Raw genomic sequence first — 15,699 nt, 5'->3', positions numbered from 1 at the left:
GCACTGTGTCCTGTGGTCTGGAATATCCCTGTGTCCAGCCAGGGTCAGCTGTCCTGGCTTCTTGTGCCCCAGACTCTTCACTGGCAGAGCATGAGAAGCTGAAAAGCCCTTGGCTTTAGGGTAAGCACTGCTCAGCAATAACTAAACCATCAATGTGTTATCAGCATTGCTCTCATCCTAAACCCAAAGCACAGCACTCTACCAGCTTCTAAAATTAACTCTATCCAGCCAAAACCAGGACAGTTCCCAGTATTGTGCATGCAGCTCCTGGAATAGCTTTAAGTTCTTACTACTAGTGAGATATTCTCAGTGCTAACTCAGCATGGCTCTCCCTTCTGTCTCATGTCTGTCTCACCAGGTGGTCATGCCTTACGTGTTGGTGCCTTAGACAGCTCGGCCTCCCATTTTCCCAGTGGTTCGGCTTCCCAAGGGACACAGGGTGCTGCTGCTCCTGCATCTCGCTCAGAGAAGACTAATCCTGCTGCACAGACACCTCTGCAGAAAGAAAAAGCAAACCTGGCTGCGTACGTCCCACTGCTGACACAGGGCTGGGCAGAAATCCTGGTGCGCAGACCCACAGGTATCTTCACCTGAGTGTGGAGTGAGCTCCTCTCACTCCAAACCAGAGCCTGAAGGAAAAGCTGTATTTAGTCACAAACAGATCTCTTCACTGTTTCCTGCCTCTTGAAACTAATACAGCTGATACTTGATTCTTTGAAACCACTTCTTCGTGGTTTTAATCTACAAAAGACCTGTGAAAAGATTGAAGCAAAGACTTCAATTTGTATATTAAGTACTGTTACAGAAACAGCCACGTAATATGACCCTACTTTGCATTTCCCATTTTCACAGGGACTTGTCTGTATCAGCTGAAAATTGCCTCCTGAGGAAATAACTGGCCTGGTATCATGAATTAAAATACCTGAGTGTTTTGGATGTCTTTTGGGAATCTGCTGTAGTAAGGAGGGTTTCTTGAAGGGCTTGGGGTGAAGTCCAGAGCACTTCCTTACTGAAAACAGAGCATTAATGAAGTGGTTCTCCAAACGCAGGAGAACCGAGAGCTTGGTCTGGTTTGGTTCTTACTTGCAAAATCCAACGCAGTTAGGGCTCTCTTTGATGTGAGCTGTAAACTTCCTGGAGCTGGGAGTTAACGCCCTTCCCTGATTCTCTCTTCCAGGTAACACGAGCTGGCTGATGAGTCTGGAGAACCCGCTCAGTCCCTTTTCTTCAGATATCAACAATATGCCCCTGCAAGAGCTCTCGAATGCACTCATGGCGGCAGAGCGATTTAAAGAGCACCGAGAAACAGCTCTGTATAAATCCCTCTCTGTCCCCTCCTCCAGCCTGGCCACTGGGACAACCAAACCATCGCTTCTCCAGCGCTCCAACACAGGTGAGAGATGTCAGGCCAGTAGTGTGCCCAGCATAGCTGTCCCTACCCTCTTTAAAGCGTGTTGAAGTTACTGCAGGGCTTTAGAACAGTAAAGTTGGTAGCAGGAGGAATAACACAGCAGTGAGAAAGGGAATTTGTTCTTGTCCCAGATTTTCAGGGAAAAAATTCCCTTCCTCCTTGCTTGTGATGTTCCATCAGAAAAGTAGCTCTCTTTCTTGCAGCTTCTTTGGAGGAGTAATGTGTTTTTATGCTGTCTCCCAAATGAAAATGAACAAAGTCATTGACTTTTCCCCCTCTTCCACTTGTTTGGGGCTGATCTGGGCATCCCATGTGTGGATGGATCTTCCCATGCAGCGTTTCCATTTCCATTTGTCTTCAGTATTGGAGTTTGAGAGGGCACTGAGAGCTCTAGGTCCCTGGGAGAACCTACAGCATGAGAGAGCAGAATGCAGATCCTGTTGGCTGTGGATTTATTCACTTCTTTAAAGGAGCATTTAGCCTTAGGTGCAATTGAATCACTTGACTTTCTTTTGATGGTTTTAACACAGTGGCCAGGGCTGTATTGACTTTGGTGCTAGTTCACTTCCAGAAGAGCTGTTAATGCTGAGGTTAGTGTTGGCCCATAGCTGTGATTTTTAAAGCTGGATATAATCCCTGCCTCAGAGCTCTTATCAGCATCTAACACTGAGGCTCTTGGCACTGATAGCACTATCAAAACCTAGCAGTGGTAACAGCAGACAAGGCTTTTTAGGGGAGGTGCCATCAATGGTATGGATGGTTGGGAAATCTGGTAAAAAAGCTGGATTTTGGGGTTGTTTTAAACAGGGCAGGGTATGATTTTAGGATTTCAGGATGTGTAACCACAAAATTAGAATCAAAATCAAATTACTACCTTAAAAAAACCCAGCATTAAAATGCTTATCAATGAACACTTTTATTTGTGAACACTATGAATTTGTGGTGTGTAGGTGCTAACTGATAAGTTGACAGAAGCTCCCACCTCAGTGCCACTCCTGTGGCAACCTGAGAGCATCATTTTGGCTGCATTCTGGTTATCAAAACTTCAACAGGAGACTTGCCAGGGCTGGCTGGTCCATGGGTGTTTGGAAGAAGCATTGCTGTCAGACTGTCATGTGCATGTTGTTCTTCCTCTTTCGAGGTTAAAGCTATGGGAAGCGTATCCATACTGAGGGTTTAGAAAGGATCCTTTGCTGGAAGTGTGTAGCTCAGGAAAAGCTCAGGCTGGTTTCCTGCGTGTGCTGGGGCATCACCGAGGAGTTTTCTGTTTCTAAAACTCCCCCAGATGCATTCTTCAAAGGGAGCAGCTCCAGTCTGCATTGTTTGAATGTGTTTATGCCTCCTTATTCATGTTGAGACCTTGTACCCTTTAAAATATCCCTTTGGCATCTAGTGAGCTTATCCCAGCTTGTTCTTTCCTTTGTTTTTGTTTCTTCCTTTGTTTATTTTAAACTGGGCTCTTGGTTACATCTTAAACTCTGTGCTTTTTAATTTTTTACTTTTATTTTTTTGTTTCATATAGTCTCTCCTTCCTTTTGATGTAGCTGCTCACTTGATTTCCCTTTGCAGTGGCCTCTTTCTCTTCCATGTACCAGTCCAGTTGTCAAGGGAAGTTGCACAGGAGCATATCCTGGGCAGGTATATTTATATATCTTTAAGGAAACACAAAAAAAAGTTAAAAAGTACTGCCATAGAAGAACACCTCTGATTCATAGCAAATGTATCCCTCATACTTCATCCTCCCCTTCCATGTCTCCTGTCTGTCCCCAGTCTCATTACTCTCAACAAATGGGATCTTGACTAGCATGAAGAAGTCCAAGCCAGATCCAACATTTGCAAGTGCAGACAATTTCTTAAAGCAACTTGAGCTGTAGCTGGGGTGGGCTGGGAGTGGGAAATGAGCTGTCCAAATGTCACAGGAATTGAATTACTTATTTTCAGCTTCACTTGACGATTGGCTTTTGTGTTCTGCTAAATGGAAAAGCTCCCACTTCTGAGAATAGCATAATGTGCTGCAGGACAAGCTGCCCTGAAATGAAGTCCCATGCTACTCAGCCCACAGGAATCCATCAGAATTGGACACAGAAAAGATAAAAGGAGCTGATATATATATCTGATATACATATAAAGTTTGATGCTACAACAGATGCTGGTTAAACGCTCTTTAAATAAAAAATAACAATACATTTCAGGTGAAAACCTCCTAAATTCCTGCTTTTTGGAGGCTCTGTAGCAGTGTAAAATCTTTCTCCACTTCAGGAAAATTGATTTTGTAATTAAATGAAGTGGAGATCAAATTGCAAACCCCATGAGCACAACACCTGCATTGCTTTGCTAATCTGCAGTGCTTTGTGAGTCTAATTAGAGGCTTGAAATGACTTTCGGCCGCCTTTCCTTCACTGGAAAATTCTCTGTAGAGCAGCAGGGTATTGTTAACTGCTGGTTGTTGCCATAGACCCTTAAAGCAACACAAAGATGCTGCAGTAAAATATTTTCCTGCACTTTTCCTCTCTGCTCCTGTTATTCTCTTCCCACCTAAAGACTAATTAGCCAGGGCTCACATCATTCCAAACCCCAGCAATTTGGCAGTGCTGGAGGAGCTGGGGAAGCTTGGAAACACTGGGTATGTGCAGGTGTGTTCTGGCTTGGACAGCTAACCAGATCAGCACGCTGTTTGGGGGTTTCTTTTGTTGGTTTAGTTTGGTTTGTTTTCTTTAGAAGGTATGTGTGTGCAATGCTAACTCCTAATCGCTTCTTTGAAATAACTTTGGTCCTGCGAGCTGAAATCAATCCAGGAAAAGCTGCTTTAGTGCCTTTTTTTTTTCCTATTATTTTATTCTTTTAATTTTGCTGATTTTTCTTTTTTTTGTGTGTGTGTGCTAATTTTGTTTTTAATTTTACTTTGGAAAACAAATCTTGGCCTTTCAGATTGGTCTTCCAGTCCCTTGTGTGCGTAATGGGAAGCCTCCTGTTCTCCAGCCTTTTCCTCAGGACAAAAAAGCAAGGCCAAGAGGAGCCTTTGGTCAGACTCATCCCTGTGGTCAGGGTCACTGCCTGGAGTAGAGACAAGGATAATTGCTGTGCTAACCTCCTCCACCATAGGCAGGGCTTCCAAGGAGCTTTCTTAGTGTGGTTTCACGAGCTGTTTGTCTGATCAGATGCCACATGCAGGTTTCCCAGTAGTGCTGCAGTGCACGTGTCACTCTTGCTCTCTTGTCCTTTCACATGTTCAGTGCTGAATTGGTTTGCTTCTGTTGAGACATACTAGGAAAACTGCTCAACTGAAGCAAATGGCTCCTAGTAAAACCTTAAATCTCCTTCTAGGCCACTACATGGCACAGGAGCATTGCATTTCAGTATGAGAAAAACTTCATTTTTGCACACTTGCATAGAAGTGATGTCTTCATTGCCTTGATAATGATGAACTTTAATGCTAGTCTTGTACTTTCTTACATCTCTGTAGTTCCTGTCTGTCCTGATAACCAAGCATTGATGTACAAGGTCCCATTTCCTCATTCTGTCCCCTGCTTGTCCCATCAGTAACAATTGGAAGCAACAGCACTTATTTTGACCAAAGCAGATGCAGCCCTTTGCTGTGAGGTGATCGGTTATTCCATACCAAAGGGGAACCAGGAGCAAGTCTGACATGGCAAGAAATCAAAGCCCCAGAGCACTCATTCAATGTGGCCTTCCATTGAAATCCCTTAGGGAAAAGGCTGGTACTTCAGAGGAGAGGATGGGGGCCTGCTGGTCTGTGCCTCTCCACAAGCTTCAGTTCTCCTGCCTTGTGTCTCCATAGAGTCAGCGGTGGTGCTGGAGGAGGGGAGCCCCTCAGAAATGGAGCTGAAGGAAACCGAGTCCCCAGCTGAGTCTCCGGAGAGTGAAGACCTTGATACTTCATGTTCTGAACAAGTCCTGAGTGAGGAAAGGTTTGGTAAACCCCAGGAGTCTTACAGCAGGGTAAGGAGAAAGAGAGTATCCTGTCCTGTCCTGTAGGACAGCCCCATCCTTAGCCATACAGGAGAATTGTCTGTGTTCAGCTGGGTCCTTCTTGACACCCTCTGTAAGACATCACTGTTGATACCAAAATGCACATGCAGCTATGGTTGAGAGTTTGGGTGGCTTGTGAGGGACTGCAGGCAGAGCAGCAGCAGCAGAGACCCGGTTTATGCAGGGCCCTCAACTGCAGTGCCTTCTACTTGGCACCTTTCTGCTCATCTCCCATTGGAAGTGTCAGGGGGTTCCTGTTGAGTATCAGGAAAACCCTTCATCTTTGTTCTCCCTCTTTAAGTCCTCCTCAACCTCGAGCCAAGAAGAAAAATCTCTGAAGTCTGAAGACCTGGTGGAGGGTGGAATTCCCATCGGGAGGGTCCTGCCCTCGGAGGACGGCCGCACGCTGGAGGAGCTTTCCTTCCAGCCATCCCAGCCACTCAGCAAGTCCAGTTCTTCCCCAGAGCTACAGACGCTGCAGGAGGTCCTCAAAGATGCCAACGGCAGAGAAGTAACGAGGAGGCTGAGCACGGAAGTGAAATCAAAATCTCAGTCTGGGAACCTGGAAGGGGAAGGGCTGGGCAGTTGGCTGGGCAAGGGGGAGGACACCAGAGTGACAGGGTCGGGTGGGTTGGATGGCACCGGTCCTGTCACCTCACCTCCTCCATCTGGGCTCCGGCCTCGAGGGTACACCATCTCTGACTCAGCCCCATCAAGGAGGGGGAAGAGGATCGAGAGAGATGCCTTCAAGAGCAGAACAGCAGCCTCCAATGCTGAGAAAGTACCTGGAATAAACCCAAGGTACGTGGAGGGGCTTATTTGAAGCTAGAAACGATGAACTCAGAGTTGCTGTGGCCACGGCTGGATTGGTTTGCAGTAGTCAGCTGGTTTGTGGGGATCTACAGAACAGTATCTGATTAAAAAGAAAGGTTAATTACCTGTTTTTTTCAGGAACTAATACAGACACGTTGAGCCCACTACCACCAAGTTAACCTTGTGATTTCGGAAACAGGTCTCTTAAATGGTGAAAGAGATAGATAGTTTCCTCATGTCCTTATTCTATCCAAATTTAGGGTCCAAACGGACGTGTGGCTTGACTGCAGGTAACCTGGGGTTAATTTTGCTGTGAACAGGATGAATTACTGGTCATGCAGTTCAAGAAATACAATGTGCAAAATACTAAGAAGAAGGGAAATATGGGGTTATGTATAATAGTTGCCTTTTGAGCTTTAGTATTGGCAGTTGCCCTGAATTGCATTGAGACAGCCTTCATTTTGGGGAGGGCTGGAAAATGCAAATGTAGAATCATTTCTGTGCTAGTCTAGAAGCATTCCTACTCCTCTGCTCTCTGCAGTGCTTGCCTTTTGAATGGGAATCTGTGCAGCTGGCACTGTTTGACATAACCCTTGTTTGTTCTGACAGGGGTCTATTACAAACTGCAGGTAGTCCAGGCACCTACAGTGTTTCTAGAAGATGAGTAATACTCCATTAGCATTTTAATTGCTCCTCTTTTTCTTCTGTGCATAACATTCTTACATAGCACAGATCAAAATTGACTTAATTCTGATGGTAACAGGACTTTTTCTCCCCCTCTCTCCCATAGCTTTGTGTTTTTGCAGTTGTACCACTCCCCATTCTTTGGTGATGAAAACAACAAGCCCCTTTTGTTGCCAAATGAGGTAGGCAAGGATTTTCTCTTTATTCTTGTAGGTAATTTTTCTACCCTCATTACTTCCTTTGAACATAAACGACAGTACTGAACATTGCTGGTTCCCACTAACAGATAGGGGATTATCTGTACCCCAGTCCTGGGGGCTCCTGCTTTATGGCTCTGGATTGAATCGGGAGTCCCAGCCAGAAGGCAGTATGATTTGTGGGTATGGAGTGCAGGATGAAAACTGAACCTGAGGTGTGATATTGGCAGAACATCACCAAACAAACCTGTCAGCCCTTTGTGTACCTGGGGGTGGCCAGAAAGCTTTCTGTGGTCGTATGAGTCATAAACTTCCTGGAAAGGCAGAGCTGGAATGGGGTTCCTGTGAACACCACAGGCCTCTCCTCACTTTAGGCTCAGTGGTCGGGCAGGAGGCAGCCTCGGTGAGGTGATGCCTTGTGCTAAAAGTGCTCCTCAGAGCAAGAGATACGATCATTTTTCATGACCAGTTTCCACGCCTGGAGCTTCACTGAAGATGGGATGTAATTTGTCATGGCAAGTGCATCTATAACCCGTGGAGTCTGCCAGATTAATCTCATCTGAGGTGTCATCTGAGGTGTAAAACCAAGCAAGCGTGGTGCCAGGTGCTGTAGAGCACTGCTCTGTGCCTTGGACTGATGGTGCCCTGGCAGAACAGGGTAGGGCAGTGTTGATTAAGGAAGACATTACTGATGGTCAGGAATCTGTGCTTTGTGCTGGCCTTGTCTGGAGGGGTTTTAGGGGAGAGCAGTGGGTGTGTGGAAACGAGTTGCTAACGATGTGACCTATGTTTGGATCACAGACCTTTGAAAGATCAGTGCAGCTCCTGGATCAAATCCCTTCTTACGACACACACAAGATTGCAGTGCTCTACGTGGGAGAAGGGCAGGTGAGTTGTGTGCAGATGCATCAATCCTTTAATGGCTCCATCTCAGCAGAAAGCCAGGCACCACTGCTCCAGCTGAGGTTTGTCCTGCTCCTGCAGTAGCCTTGGTTTTCCTTAGTTTTATGCACTTAGAATCGGTGCCTTCGTGGAGCCCTTTTAGGAAGACAATAACCTGCTCACTCGTGCTGGTTGAGTGCTTTTAACATTCCATGTGGGACTCCCATGTTCTTCTCTTCTAGAGCAACAATGAAATTGCCATTCTGTCAAATGAACACGGATCCTATCGCTATACAGAATTCCTGACGGGGTTAGGGAAGCTCATTGAGCTCAAGGACTGTCAGCCAGACAAAATTTACCTCGGTGGCCTGGACGTGTGTGGGGAGGATGGACAGTTCACCTACTGTTGGCACGATGACATTATGCAAGGTAAGGTGGCTCCAGAAGTTGGAAGTGGAAGGATAGTCTGTCTCTTCTCATCTTAAAGCTGACCTGCCTTCTACAAGCTGTTCCCTTTCGAGGGATGTAGTAAAGATGATAACTTGAGGTTCTGATCTCCTCCCATTCTCTTTGGTATCTATCTCTGCAAGCCATGTGTTAAGTTTTGGGAGAGGTGCATACCTACCTTATTTAAGAAACCAATTACACCACTTCTAAACTAAGGCAGACATGGTTTGGGGTAGAGGTTTGTAGAATAAGCTGCTCTTGAGCTGCTCTGAAGGCTGTTAACTGAGGGTGTGTGTACACGTGAACACTCTGCTAATGGTTTCTCTGAAGAACAGTGTTGAAAGCAGGAAGGTTGTCATGGTCATTGCTAATTGCACCTAACTGCAGTGCAGGTGTCATCCAGGACCCAGCAAGCTATAATAAACTTCCCAAGTTATTCCCTACAGCTTTAAGCATCCCAGTCACCGTACTTAGCGTGCTTCAGTGGTGCAGCTGCAGGTTACGCGTTGCAGCCCTGGTGCTTTGCAGGGCTCAATTAGGGGAAGTCCTGGTTTAAGGTATGTAACTCCTCCTCCTCAAAGCAGATTCCACTCACCACGCTACTGTGGTCCTGGAAAAGATACCCAGAAGCACTCCTGCAACCCCTGTTTTTCTATGATCAGATGGAAACCTACCCCAGCTTGATGAAAACTCTTCTTCCAGTATGCATCAGACACATGCTGAAAGCCAGGCCCTTAATTCACTCTGAGCCTGTGCTAGACAAGGCTGTACCTAAAACCTGGCAAGAGCAGAGCTTTCAGAGGCTGCCTTTTCCCTGGCCAGTGTGGTCCATGCTCCAGGCACCACTGGAGCAATCCAATGGGACAGGATGCAGGTATCACAAATGGGGACAAAGCAATCGAGGAAGCACAGCTTCTATTGTTAATTATTATTGTGGTGTGGTACTACTTTGTCTTCCAGACAAGTGCTGCGTGGTGACCATTGCTGCCTGCAGCACTGCTTGCCAGGCCAGCCTAAGGATGTTTCTGTTCCCTCTCCAGCCATTTTCCACATTGCTACTCTGATGCCCACAAAGGACTTGGATAAATACCGCTGCGACAAGAAAAGGCACCTTGGGAATGATTTTGTTTCCATCGTTTACAATGATTCTGGAGAAGACTTTAAACTGGGAACAATAAAGGTACCACATTTTACTTGTTGATGTGTTGTAAAGCACGCACGTGGCTGCTTGTGAAACCTTCATCTCGTGTGTTACCTTAACGCATAGTGTTGATCAGGAATGGAGGTTATTTGCCTTGGTGTGTTCCCATGTGTGTTCACGGCACTCACAGGAATCACAGTGGCTGCCAGTGAAGCGTATGTGACTGTTTTATTGGTTTCTCCTCAGGGTCAGTTCAATTTTGTGCACGTTATCATCACACCACTGGACTATGACTGTAACCTGGTGACGCTGCAGTGTCGGAAAGGTAGGAATCCCTCTAGCCTTTGTTCTCAGCCTTTCCTGTGTTGCTGGGCAGTAACTGCCTTTGCTTTGCAGTGGGTTTGTGTTTCACAAGGGAAAACTTCCAGGAGAAACCAGTCTGTCTGCCTCTGTCCTGTTCATGCGTCTTCCCACTGTACCACTCACTAGCTTTAAGCTTAAGGCAAAGCGCCAGCAGAGTAGAGCAGGTCCCTTCAACCACTGCTTGGGAATACTGGAAGAGGTATGAGGTCGAGGTCCCTGTGGCTTTAGCTTCTGCTGCCCTTCCCAGGACTGCAGGATCTGATACATGGAAACAGCTCATGACTTTGTGGTAGTCAGTGCTGGTGCAGTGATCTGCAGGGGCATCTGCTTTCCTCTTACCGAAACATTTGGAGCTGTGGAGCTTGATGGGGATTCTGTGATGCAACCCCTCAGGTTTATATGATCTGTTTAGTTACTGACAATCTTTGCCTTGTTCTTAACTGTCTGACAAGTTGTTCTTTCTTACCTTTTTAAAACAAAGACATGGAAGGTCTTGTAGACACGAGTGTTGCCAAGATCATCTCTGATAAGAACCTGCCATTCGTGGCCCGTCAGATGGCCTTGCACGCCAACGTGAGTACCCTGAGCTCCCTCAGCCCTTCTGGCTTTCAGCTGGTGTCCTGGTCCATCACCAGCTTCCCAGGGAATGAGTAGGGCTGAAGCAAATAAGTAAGTTTTCTGCTTCAGTTACTGCTGTCAACCTTTAGGTCGAAGTTGGCACTTAAAACAGCTCGAGCTGTGTTTCAGCTGCTGTCAGACTGTACTGAAACACTCTGCTCATTTTAGTGTGGTGGTGATGTTAATGTGCCTCTTCTCTTTGCCCGCTTCTCCCTTCCCTTCCCAGATGGCTTCCCAGGTTCATCACAGTCGATCCAACCCCACTGACACCTACCCATCCAAATGGATTGCAAGGCTCCGTCATATCAAGAGGCTGAGGCACCGGGTGAGTAAAGCACTGGTCACAACTGGGCTCTAGAGTCTTAGTACAAGTAAGGCACATAAAACCAGCTCAACACTTGCTGAACAGGAGGAGGAGTATGTGGATGCAGGTTAGACTCCAGGTCTTGTGTAGGTGTAGGTTTGGACTGGTTGAGTTTTCAGCTTTCCTGCTAGCAAGGGGTTTGAGAACCCTAATGCCTGGACACAGCTCAGCACCGTGCGAGGGCTGGAGGGACAGGGTGTCCTGCCCTATCCACATGGAGGGGGCGAGAGTTTCAGAGAGAATGGAGCTCATCTGTTCTCCTTTGGCTTTCAGCTACGTGAGGAAACCCAGTACCAGAGCCCCGGCCTCCCCCTGCAGATGCATCCGTCTGCTCCCACAAAGCCCCCTCCCCAGATCCCGCAGGATCCTCCAGCCACCTACGAGACCGGGCAGAGGAAGCGGCTCATCTCCTCGGTGGATGACTTCACGGAGTTCGTGTAGATCCCAGTGGGATCTGTTCTGGGATGGATGAGGCAGGAAGAGTTTTACCTGGACGTGAAGGAGCGGGGTTTGGCTGGCGCAGCGTGGCTGTGCTGCTTGCATGTGGACTCGGCCTTGAACCCCACAGGAGGACGTTGTAGCCCCAGCAGATGCTCCAGGAAAGGACCAACTCCTCGTGTTCTGGTTTGATTTGGTTTGAGCTGTTTCAAGGCTTCCATCCCTGATGGGACCTTTGATGCAGAACCTTTCTTTGGGCTCCTTCCACACCAGTGGCTGTGGGAAGCAGGCAGGTATATTCTGCAGTTCATCCCATAGGGAAAGGTGCAGAAATCGTGGGAATTTTGATGACTTTATAGGGAATGAAATGTGAAGGACTGAAAATCCAGTCACTATTTTGAAGCACCCCGGAATCCCAGCTCCATCCCAGACCTCGCTGCCTCTCAGCACTTGAACTGTTCAGGCTCAGACTTGTTCTGCTGCCAGCTCTGGTAAGTTAACTTGGGTTCTCAGTGACCTGCCAGACATGCTGCTTTAATCCCAAAGGATCTGTCTCCATTTTGAGAGAGAGATACACAACAAACCCTCCCTCATTCACCAGAAATGGCTTTGGCACCAGGAGTAACACAAAGCAGGGAGGTGGATACCACTTGCCACAGCAGAACAGCAGAGCACTGGGCCATGAATTACTGGAAATGAACAGGCTGACTGGGAATTACCTGTTATGAAGGGGCTGTATTGGGAATCACTTGTGATAAAGGGGCTGACTGGCTTTCTAGGTTCAGCTGCAGGGCTTCCACTGCAGCAGTACTGGAGGTGACTGACTCTTGCCCTTCTCTGTGTACCTGGTTAATCCCTTCTTGAATGACTATTAACATGCCTTGGGGCATCATCTCTGCCTGAGTTTTGCCTGTGACAGTCTCTCCTCCCCAGCCTTCAGCTACTGAAGCAGGTCACAAGTGGTTCCTTTCAGCCACATGTACAGGAGGAATGGGATTATGTAGCTCATCTTGTGGTAAGATGGTCACCAAACACTACACTACCAAATGGAAGAACCGTGTAAGCTGGACTATACTGTGAGTACTTCATCTCCTGGGTTATGACTACATGGGAAGCGTGGCTCTTTGGTAACAACCAACAGCAGTGCCCTTGAGATGGAGATGATGAAGACAAGTGCAATCTGCACACGGAACTGTGAAGCGACAGGCGAGGGGGACAAAGTGATGCTATGAGCTTGTGCAGGGCCGTTTGGGAACTCTAAGTGTGTGTTGTGTTTTGAGTGTTTCTTAAGTCGTTAAGGAAATAAAATACTCAACTGGTCAGTGGGTTCTTGCTGGCCTGGGAAGAGTCAAATCGTGCTTCATAGTAATGGACATTCCTTCCTCCTTCCAGCGTTCTCATCCGTATTGTAATCACCAGCCAGGAGCTGGACACGGTGTGACACTGCCTGTGTTCCTCTCCTGGGGACAGTCCCTCGGGTTCAGCTTCAGGTAACCTCTTTGCAGCTTGGGGTGGGGGGGCACAAAAGCAACCTGGAGAGGGGCTTTGGACAAGGGATGTAGGGACAGGACAAGGGGGAATGCCTTTAACCTGCCTTGGCTGAGCTCTCAGTGGTCATGGTGAAGGGGCTGGCCAGAACAGACGCACCAGAGCCAGGCTGTAGCAGTCATCTTTTATTTGACCTTGTCATTCTGTAAGAAACATCCCCCCAGTTACAAAATACACTGGTTCTGGTTGCAGTGAAATGCTGAGCCCACGCTAACACTTGGCATAATGGTCACCACCATTTGTTCTTTAAAGAAAGCACTTATACGTGTCCCTCCCTCCCCTTTTAACCTAATGGATGGGGGTTTATTTAAGCAGCTTGATACTGTTGCATCTCTGTGAGACTTAAGGCAATAAATAAGAGACCATCTCATGGTGACTACAAACACAGACATATACATTCAGGAGTACTGCTTGGCCAGGGCTGCATGAGGGGTTAAGGCCGGGACAAGGAGCTCTGCCTGCAGCCAAGTGTATGTGAGCAGGGTACCTTAGCTGGGGGATAACTGTGGTTGCCCAAAAGCTGTCAGTGGTGGCCCTCAGGGAGGAGGCGTTTGGCTTTGCAAGAACCAACCCTGGGTCCCAGAGCTGCTCTTTCAAGTGAAGGGAAGCAGTAGGGCAGTTGTCTGATCCCGTTTCTGCTCCTCTTTGATTAGAAGAAGCACTTGGTTAAGTCAAGTCACACGCATCAAGTCACACTCACACACACACACACACAGAGAACAAGCTGGGTGAGAAACAGGCACTTGGGAACACAGTTCCTGACTCTCCACATCCCTGCTTCATCCTTTAGCTTTGTGCCGGCTGGTCCGAGCAGCTGGGGCCCTGCACCCGCTGCCTCCTGCCTCTGTCTCCTTCCCACTCTTCGCTCCCATCAACAACCTCTTCTCTCTGAGCACACTCGAGCCCTGGGGTGACGAGGGGCTGAGAACTGAACTGTTTGGCTTCCCAAGACCTGCTTGGTTCGTTTTACTCTCGGGACATTCCCACATGGCCCTCGGGGGTGGCTGGATCTATGCGTGTTGCTCCGCTCCAGCAGGAGAGGGATGCAATGGGTACAGCAAGGACCAGAGCTAGGGTGGCTCTTCTAGTGCAGATGTAGATCTCCCACGTAAGAGCCCAAAGGAGCGTAAAGAGCTGGTGGCTACTAGCAGCACGTTGCCCACAGCCCCTCTCCTTTTCCCATCTCTGCTGGCCACACACGTGCAGCAGTGATGGAAATGAGCAACTTCATAAACAACAACTACCCACAAAACCAACTAAATATTGTCCAGCACCTTCCCGTCAGATGCACAGTCAACGAGTCCCAAACCTTGGCTTTAAGGATGGATCAGAAATCCCAAGTTTCACCCAGGGCCTGCCCCTGTCTCACCAAATAGGCTTTAGCTTTATATACATCCTTCTGCGCCCCAGGGAGCTGGATGGGACTGCAGACACATGCCCAGTGCCACTACCAGAGCTGCAGAGCTGCATCTGGGTGCCCTGGCACATCCCACTGCTGCTCCTTTTACTGCCTCAGGGGGTTTTGGACATGGCTTGCAGGCACCTGCACCAGCACTGGTGGCCATGGTGGCCAAAGAGAGTTGTGGGCTCTCAATCAGGGCTGCTTGGGTAAGTAAAAGGAACCAAAAAGTACAAAGCAAATAGTGCTAAATCTCTGCCTTGAAAACCAGTTTTAGCCACCAGAAGGGCTGTGGAGCAGATGGAGCTGCTGCTCAGTACCCAAAGCTCCCTGAGCTGTGCTGCGCCCTGTCCCCATCCAGGCTCTGTGGACCTCATGCCTGGTTCTCCCTGTGCCAGGCACCCACTGCCACCTCCCTGGAATCTCCTCCATCTCCTGCTGAACCACAGGCACGTCCCTGTCATCTCCTCCTTTCCTTCCCATTACCAAACGTGGTTCCTGGTATCTTCCTCCCCTCTGCACTCTACTTCCCTCTGTGCAATCTGCTCACGCAACAACCTCTATGGTGACCAACAACCACCATCCCACTTCATGTGATCTTCCAGCTGCACCACGCTGCTCCTGCCCACATCCTTCTGCAACCTTTCCACAGTCTGTCCTTCCATCAGCTGAGTTTTCCAAAGGTAACTTCCTCACACCAGTCCCAAAGAGCGCCGCTGTCCTCCCGCACCCTCCATCAGTCCATAAAGGACATGGGGCCATACGGAGAGCTGGAATGAAAGCTTTGGAAGTACCTATCACAGCATGGCAGAAGCGCCTGGAGCTGGATGGGGAGCCTCCAGAGGTGATGTGGTGAGCCATGGAAGCGGCTGAGAAGACCCTGTCTCTGCCTGGAACGATCTCCCTGCCAGGGCGCACCCAGGACCGCCAGCATCAGGAACACGCTGCAGTCCGACCCAAGGCACATTCCCTGCCCTTGCTGCTGAACTCTTCCCTTCAACCCTTCCCCATTCCCAAAGCCCAGAGCAGGCTCTGGGGACACCCTGACGTCCCCTCCCCTGCCACCAGCCCAGAGGCAGCCCCGGTGGGCGAGCACACGCACCCCACGCACACCTTATATACACGGGACATTCCCGGGAAGAAGCACTTAATACATCCTTTAAATAACTCTGACAATAGGATCTGTCTCCTATCTACACGGTTCAAACGGGACCGATGCTATGAAAATATAGCAAACATACAAAAATATACACATTTGGAAACAACAAAACCAACCCATATAAATTACTTACAATAGACACGAGGGGAAGACGGCGACGGCGAAGGGAGCGCAGCCCCGGGGAGCCCTCAGCACCCGCAATGCTGTGAGCGGGGGCTGCCCCACAGCCCAGCCCCATGGCACAG

At 48.4% G+C, this 15,699-nt stretch overlaps 1 protein-coding gene across 8 annotated transcripts in view; it reads left to right on the top strand.

Annotated features, from left to right (window-relative positions):
• TSC2 (TSC complex subunit 2) overlaps positions 1 to 12,256 on the top strand; it is an 80,480-nt gene extending 68,224 nt beyond the window's left edge. For 4 of the 8 annotated variants that reach the window (XM_057398111.1, XM_057398109.1, XM_057398106.1 and 1 more), the window contains 13 exons: positions 359 to 580; positions 1,178 to 1,393; positions 2,981 to 3,049; positions 5,211 to 5,371; positions 5,703 to 6,202; positions 7,005 to 7,080; positions 7,897 to 7,983; positions 8,220 to 8,406; positions 9,465 to 9,604; positions 9,812 to 9,890; positions 10,410 to 10,501; positions 10,773 to 10,871; positions 11,184 to 12,256. In XM_057398111.1, coding sequence (XP_057254094.1) covers positions 359 to 580; positions 1,178 to 1,393; positions 2,981 to 3,049; positions 5,211 to 5,371; positions 5,703 to 6,202; positions 7,005 to 7,080; positions 7,897 to 7,983; positions 8,220 to 8,406; positions 9,465 to 9,604; positions 9,812 to 9,890; positions 10,410 to 10,501; positions 10,773 to 10,871; positions 11,184 to 11,351 — 2,096 coding nt within the window. In that variant the 3' untranslated portion in view covers positions 11,352 to 12,256. Of the gene's footprint in view, positions 1 to 358; positions 581 to 1,177; positions 1,394 to 2,980; positions 3,050 to 5,210; positions 5,372 to 5,702; positions 6,203 to 7,004; positions 7,081 to 7,896; positions 7,984 to 8,219; positions 8,407 to 9,384; positions 9,605 to 9,811; positions 9,891 to 10,409; positions 10,502 to 10,772; positions 10,872 to 11,183 lie in introns of those variants that run through there. The other 4 variants (XM_057398110.1, XM_057398108.1, XM_057398107.1 and 1 more) reach the window with 2 other exon arrangements.
• Positions 12,257 to 15,699: the final 3,443 nt, after the last annotated feature.

The sequence above is a fragment of the Pezoporus wallicus genome, unplaced genomic scaffold, assembly GCF_028554395.1.
Source record: "Pezoporus wallicus isolate ANWC-B61680 ecotype Strahan unplaced genomic scaffold, APGP_CSIRO_Pwel_v1 contig_6274, whole genome shotgun sequence".
Lineage (NCBI taxonomy): Eukaryota > Metazoa > Chordata > Aves > Psittaciformes > Psittacidae > Pezoporus > Pezoporus wallicus.
Note: the sequence above shows the minus strand (reverse complement) of the source record. Positions and strands in the feature narration are given on the sequence as shown.